Genomic DNA, 6,930 nt, shown 5'->3' with positions numbered 1-6,930 from the left:
GATAAACGGTCAAGATAAAAATGGGTTTTTAGGCTGCGCATCTGAGGGTTGCGATGATGCCAGACTGCGCACACGTATTAAAATGGTTCCCTTTAAGTAATGATCTCCCAATCTACCATAAGCAATAATTTCCCCCAAGTCTGTGGCCCGAGGAGCCATGCAGGACTTAGGTTCTGTTTAGAGCTATGAATAGTTGTCTTAAGTATTAATTTCCCCTTAGTCTGTGGTCCGTGGAGCCATGCAGGACTAGGTTCTGTTTAAAACTTATATTAGTAATAATTTCCCCCAAGTCTGTGGTCCGAGGAGCCATGCAGGACTTGGGTTCTGTTTAAAACTATGGATAGTTGCCTTAAGTATTAATTTCCCCTTAGTTCTGTGGTCCGTGGAGCCATGCAGGACTAGGTTCTGTTTAAAACTTATATTAGTAATAATTTCCCCCAAGTCTGTGGTCCGAGGAGCCATGCAGGACTTGGGTTCTGTTTAAAACTATGGATAGTTGCCTTAAGTATTAATTTCCCCTTAGTCTGTGGTCCGTGGAGCCATGCAGGACTAGGTTCTGTTTAAAACTTATATTAGTAATAATTTCCCCCAAGTCTGTGGTCCGAGGAGCCATGCAGGACTTGGGTTCTGTTTAAAACTATGGATAGTTGCCTTAAGTATTAATTTCCCTTAGTCTGTGGTCCGTGGAGCCATGCAGGACTAGGTTCTGTTTAAAACTTATATTAGTAATAATTTCCCCCCAGTCTGTGGTCCAAGGAGCCATGCAGGACTTGGGTTCTGTTTAAAACTATGGATAGTTGCCTTAAGTATTAATTTCCCCTTAGTCTGTGGTCCGTGGAGCCATGCAGGACTAGGTTCTGTTTAAAACTTATATTAGTAATAATTTCCCCCAAGTCTGTGGTCCGAGGAGCCATGCAGGACTTGGGTTCTGTTTAAAACTATGGATAGTTGCCTTAAGTATTAATTTCCCCTTAGTCTGTGGTCCGTGGAGCCATGCAGGACTAGGTTCTGTTTAAAACTTATATTAGTAATAATTTTCCCCCAAGTCTGTGGTCCGAGGAGCCATGCAGGACTTGGGTTCTGTTTAAAACTATGGATAGTTGCCTTAAGTATTAATTTCCCCTTAGTCTGTGGTCCGTGGAGCCATGCAGGACTAGGTTCTGTTTAAAACTTATATTAGTAATAATTTCCCCCAAGTCTGTGGTCCGAGGAGCCATGCAGGACTTGGGTTCTGTTTAAAACTATGGATAGTTGCCTTAAGTATTAATTTCCCCTTAGTCTGTGGTCCGTGGAGCCACGCAGGACTTAGGTTCTGTTTAAAACTTATATTAGTAATAATTTCCCCCAAGTCTGTGGTCGAGGAGCCATGCAGGACTTGGGTTCTGTTTAAAACTATGGATAGTTGCCTTAAGTATTAATTTCCCCTTAGTCTGTGGTCCATGGAGCCATGCAGGACTAGGTTCTGTTTAAAACTTATTTTAGTAATAATTTCCCCCAAGTCTGTGGTCCGAGGAGCCATGCAGGACTTGGGTTCTGTTTAAAACTATGGATAGTTGCCTTAAGTATTAATTTCCCCTTAGTCTGTGGTCCGTGGAGCCATGCAGGACTCGGGTCTGTTTAAAACTTATGAGTAAAATTTCCAAGTCCTGTGGTCGCGAGGAGCATGCAGGACTTGGGGTTCTGTTTAAAACTAGAATAGTTTGCTTAAGTATTAATTTCCCCTTCAGTCTGTTGGTCCGTGAGCCATGCAGGACTAGGTCTGTTTAAAACTTATAATGAAGTAATAAATTTCCCCAAGTCTGTGGTCCCAGGAGCCATGCAGGACTTGGTGCTGTTTAAAACTAGAATAGTTTGCCTTAAGTATTAATTCCCCTTAGTCTGTGGTCCGTGAGCCATGCAGGACTAGGTTCTGTTTAAAACTTATGAGTAATAATTTCCCCCAAGTCTGTGGTCCGAGGAGCCATGCAGGACTTGGGTTCTGTTTAAAACTATGAATAGTTGTCTTAAGTATTAATTTCCCCTTAGTCTGTGGTCCGTGGAGCCATGCAGGACTAGGTTCTATTTAAAACTTATGAGTAATAATTTCCCCCAAGTCTGTGGTCCGAGGAGCCATGTAGGACTTGGGTTCTGCTTAAAACTATGAATAGTTGCCTTAAGTATTAATTTCCCCTTAGTCTGTGGTCTGTGGAGCCATGCAGGACTAGGTTCTGTTTAAAACTTATGAGTAATAATTTCCCCCAAGTCTGTGGTCCGAGGAGCCATGCAGGACTTGGGTTCTGTTTAAAACTATGAATAGTTGCCTTAAGTATTAATTTCCCCTTAGTCTGTGGTCCGTGGAGCCGTGCAGGACTAGGTTCTGTTTACGTTTGGAAGGTTCTCCAGCCATCTTTCCCGGCCACCTGAAATAGGGTTCATCTCTTACTTTCTCCAGTTCCTGTTGTACGGGCTCTCTGAATATGGCATTCACTGTTTGCGGGTTACTCTGCCCAGCTTGTCGCGAAAAATCTCTCCTCGGCTGACCATGATTGTGCCGTTCCGACCTGAAATCATTTGCTTTGGGGTGGATAACCTTCTCCTTCCCCCTCCCTTGCAGCTGATCTTCCTCCACTCTTTTGTACTTGTCTATCCTATCCCTCAACTGATCAACGTTGGCAACCGATTTACCAGTGAGGGATTTCCTTAAGCCATGGTCGGTGGGGAGGCCGCTTTTGAATGTGCTGATAGCGACAGCATCGTGGTTTTCATCCAGGTCATTATATACTTCCCAGTATCTATCGGAGTATGCTTTCAGAGTCTCTCCCTCGTGCATGGACAAGGACAATAGCGAACCGAGGGGCCTGGGGACTCTGGTGTTGGTGATAAAGCGAGAGCAGAAATCCCGAGTGAGCTGCTTGTAAGAGCTTATGGAATTTGTCTTCAGGCCGTTGAACCACCTCATCGCCATTGATCCCAAGCTGGACGGGAAGATTTTACACATAAGGGCCTCATTTTGCGAGTAGATCGCCATCTTTTGGTTAAATTGACTCACATGCTCTACTGGGTCTGATCGACCGCTATAGATGGCGAATGCTGGTTGGTTGAACCGTCGAGGCAGCTCAGCCCCTTCAATTCTATACGTGAAGGGGGACCTTGAAACCTGATCCAACGCCTTCTTCATGGCGTCGTTTCCCGAACCCTTACTAGATGTGCTCTCATACTTCCGCACAGGGCGTGGTTCCTTTTCGTAGGTAAAGGTTTCACTTGGGGGGGTCCTTGACCTCCGTCGGTAACTCACATCCTCCACATTAGAGGACTTGTCTGAGTCTGAAGGAGATCGCCTTCGCTGTGCTCGTCGTAGCTTCCTCTTCAGATCATCTATCTCTCGCTGCATGGCCTGGTGACTATTTTGCTTCTGGGACACGTGACTACCTATCTGAGTGTGACTCTGGCTTGTCCGGATAATATGCACACTTCCCTCACGATTTCCCCTGTGGCCTGGGTTGACGGGGTTATTTTGCCTCTGGGACTCGGCGGGTTGTGTCTGTTGGGAGTCAGCCTGGTGAGGATTCTCCTGGTGCGGACCTAGTTCTGCCATGCTTGACCGTTGTGCTAGCTGATGCTCTAGTTCTTCCCACAGACGGCGCCAATTGTAGTTGCACGATTTTCCTGGCCCAAATTCGATTGATCAGGCCCTAGCCCAAAGCGCAACCCACAATAAATATTTGTAGAGGATGGGTCAAAGAACTTGGTCTCAGTGAGTCTATTCGGTCTGATACATGGACAACATTGTTGCAGAAAATAAAAACACCAGAATGGATCTCTCACGTATAAGTTTATTTCTTTAGTTCCTCATACAGAATTTTTCGTCCTCTTCTCTGAGGGACTCCACTACATTATATAGTTCCCTTCTCTCATCTCAACCCTACACTTGTTGACTATCTAAGCACCTACTTGAGTGGCTGTCCCATCAGACGCCTTCATCTCTCCCCATGTGAGTTGCAGAGGCCAAGGCGGTACTGTTCAGGGGTCATTTCCTCATTAATGCGGCCAAGAGGGTGGTTGGGGCGCAATTAATGTGGTGGTAGCTCTCCATGGGATATTTTGGATTTTATTCATTTTATATGTTGGGAGGATGAACTGAAGTGGCTGGGGAGAGTTCCTCGTCTGGACTTCGTGATGTCCGAGGAGGAGTTACTCCTCGGACAGGTTTCCTTGGCGTTTATTGGGATTGAGTAATGCTTCATACGTGGTTTCTCTTTGGACAGGACGCTCCTCGGACGGGCCTGAATTTGGAATAGCCCATTATTTCTGGGCCGGGCCCCACAAATCCATATATAAATTTAGTCATAGGATTTTTTTAATGAGTCATGTGAGTTGTTTAAATAATAGTAAATAGTCTTGTAATTCGCTACGTAGTGAGTTGGAGGAAATAACTCCAATCTAAGAAGAAATTGTGATATACTATCTTATTTGTATTTATTGTTGTTGTTATTATTATTATTAAGAAAGGAGTGTGTCCAAAGCTTTTTGAATACAAGAGTATTCTTTTGGTTGTGAATTTAATCATTTAAAAAGCTAAATACATGAGATATTTAGCTTTTTTAAATGAGAGATTTGAGTGACAGGATTTAGATATATCGTCTGCTTTAATATCATGATGAAGTCTATTCTTTGTACATGAGTGTATCACACTGTGAATAAAAGGAAAAGTTACAAAAAATTTTGTATCACCATAAGAAAAAAAAAATTATAAAGAAGTAAAGATTAAAACCTACGGAAAAGAACCCCTTCTACCACCATCAAGAACCCCTGGAGCAAAATTGAGTCCCCAGGACTCACTTCAGCATTAACATAGTTTAGAACAATTTAACCAAAAAAAAAAAAAAATAGTTTAGAACAATAGATTGAATGTAGTATCCACGTTATATAAGATGTTACTGGATATAGCAAGCACTATATATTGTTTGCAATGTTTTCCAAAAGAAAATACAAGAAAACTTCACATTTAAACAAATAATTCTAATCTTTTTTTTTTTTTTTTTTTTTTTTTTTGATAAGTAAAAAGAGATGCAAACAAATATTTATAGTCTTGAATTTATTGAAGTTTCAAATGAAGGATGCAAAGAACAATGGGCATTCCCATAACACTACTGCTTCTAGACAATTAAGAGAGTAAAGATGGAAGTATCTTTAGTCAAATGCAATTTGACAAGTTTGAGATGTCCTTGGGAACTTCATTATCTCCTCGTGAATACGAAGCTTCTCCTTTGAGTCTAGATCACTGTTGAAAGTGATTTTCATTGTCTTTAATACTTTTGATTCCTTCAGGATTTGTTCAACAAGTTCCATGGCATGCCCTGAAAATCCTTTATAATGACAAGTTGTAAGGTGTGATGACAGACATTCAGGAACATCTAATGGCTTCTTCAAGGGAATGACAACTGAAAAACTACGAATGCAACACCGGTAATTCAATTCAAAGGTGAGTGTTTGTAGCTTTGGAGCTCGACAAAGCAATAGTTGTACTGCATTCCACGGAGACCACATAGCCCACAAGTCACCATAAAACTTCAAGGAAGACAAATTATGAAACATGGGAATGTCATAATGATTATTAGACGACGAGTGTTCAAGGATGTACTGCAGGACAACACAATAAAAGTCATAATTAATGATAGAGAGTTAGAGCATGAAAAAAAAATAACTTGCTCCTTACCTTTGCTGTTCCTATCCACAATTCCATGGATCTAATGTTACAGAGTAGTCCCATGAAGTTAGTCAATTTCAACATCCAGTCTAGATAATAACATCTACGAACATTAAGGACTGATTTAAACAAGTTGGGGAGATTTTCAGAAACAACATCATTGTCCAAATCGCCTTTGAAATTAAAGTACTCGAGAGCCGGGGTGTTTATGTGGAGTACGAATGACCAGCGTAAAAAAGAGCAATCCAAAACTAATATTTTCAGCGTAGGTACGAATACAATGATATTGAACTTGTCTGCTTCCTTGTCCAAAATCCAAATCAGAATCACTAACTTTGATCCTCAAATCTTGGAGCAGCGGGCAGGCGGCGAGGAGTGTGGAGAGAGAGTTGTGGTTCGCATAGTAAACACGTGAAATTTGTAGAATCTTGAGACTTGGGAACATTGAAGAAGAGGAAGAAGCAGGATCAGGAGGATTGAGAAGAAAGTGGCCCCTCAATTTCAAAACCACTAATGATGTACAGAAGAAGACACTGCCGGGCAACTCCTTAGGTTGATTATCAAGGTCGAGAACAAGGTCGAGCTCTTGCACGTCACGCAGGATGGCGGCTTGGACACATTTGTCAACGAAGGATTGACGAGGACAATCGATGGACAGCTTGCAAAGGGTGGCGGGATTTCTGGGAAATAAAATATAATATAAGGTTGAAGTTCTGATACTATCAAGCGTGGGCTTTTCCAAGTGAAGAACAGGGGGACGAGAGTCCAAAGAGCCCTCCACCTGCTCGACAAAATGCTTGTGAGAATGGCGTGTTTGGTTGGGAGAAAAGAGAGGATATGGGCGAGCATACAGTCTGGTAGACTGCTGATAATGTCGGAGATCTGTTCCTCTTCCGTTTCTCTCCCCTGCTTCTTCATGCTTTCAATCTGCCAAGCCAAGCAAAGCCAAGGTCTGAATCTCTGATTTTCGGCGTGGGTTTTCGCTTTTCTTAATTTCCTCTGCTTCTTCATATGCTTTCTACGGTTTTAGGTTTGTTTTATTTTTATTTTTATTTAAATTTTTTTTTAAAATGTAGTTGTATTTAAAAAAAAAAAAAAAGTATATTGAATTCCAATTGATATAGGCTTCTTTATATTTATCTTTTAATTGATATCTAAAGTAAAAGAAAAATACTCCTTTTCTAAATTGATTTTGTATGATTTTAGTTTCTCTTTTTAATTGGTTTTCTTTTTCTAATAATCAT

At 41.6% G+C, this 6,930-nt stretch overlaps 1 protein-coding gene across 1 annotated transcript; it reads right to left on the bottom strand.

Annotated features, from left to right (window-relative positions):
- Positions 1-5,061: 5,061 nt before the first annotated feature.
- Positions 5,062-6,697, bottom strand: LOC115969099 (putative FBD-associated F-box protein At5g56440). Its single transcript, XM_031088666.1, has 2 exons — positions 5,696-6,697; positions 5,062-5,619 (listed from the first exon to the last, which is right to left on the bottom strand). Exons 1-2 carry the CDS (start codon positions 5,768-5,770, stop codon positions 5,170-5,172), a joined length of 525 nt encoding a protein of 174 aa, XP_030944526.1. The 5' UTR covers positions 5,771-6,697; the 3' UTR covers positions 5,062-5,169.
- Positions 6,698-6,930: the final 233 nt, after the last annotated feature.

Source organism: Quercus lobata, chromosome 11 (assembly GCF_001633185.2).
Source record: "Quercus lobata isolate SW786 chromosome 11, ValleyOak3.0 Primary Assembly, whole genome shotgun sequence".
Lineage (NCBI taxonomy): Eukaryota > Viridiplantae > Streptophyta > Magnoliopsida > Fagales > Fagaceae > Quercus > Quercus lobata.
This window is presented reverse-complemented; position numbering and strand designations above follow the sequence as displayed.

Coding starts and splice junctions, on each gene's coding strand:
- LOC115969099 (XM_031088666.1), bottom strand. CDS start 5,770: ATGTTGAAATTGACTAACTTCATGGGACTACTCTGTAACATTAGATCC. Junction 5,620..5,695: donor TGTGGATAGGAACAGCAAAG/GTAAGGAGCAAG, acceptor GTTGTCCTGCAG/TACATCCTTGAACACTCGTC.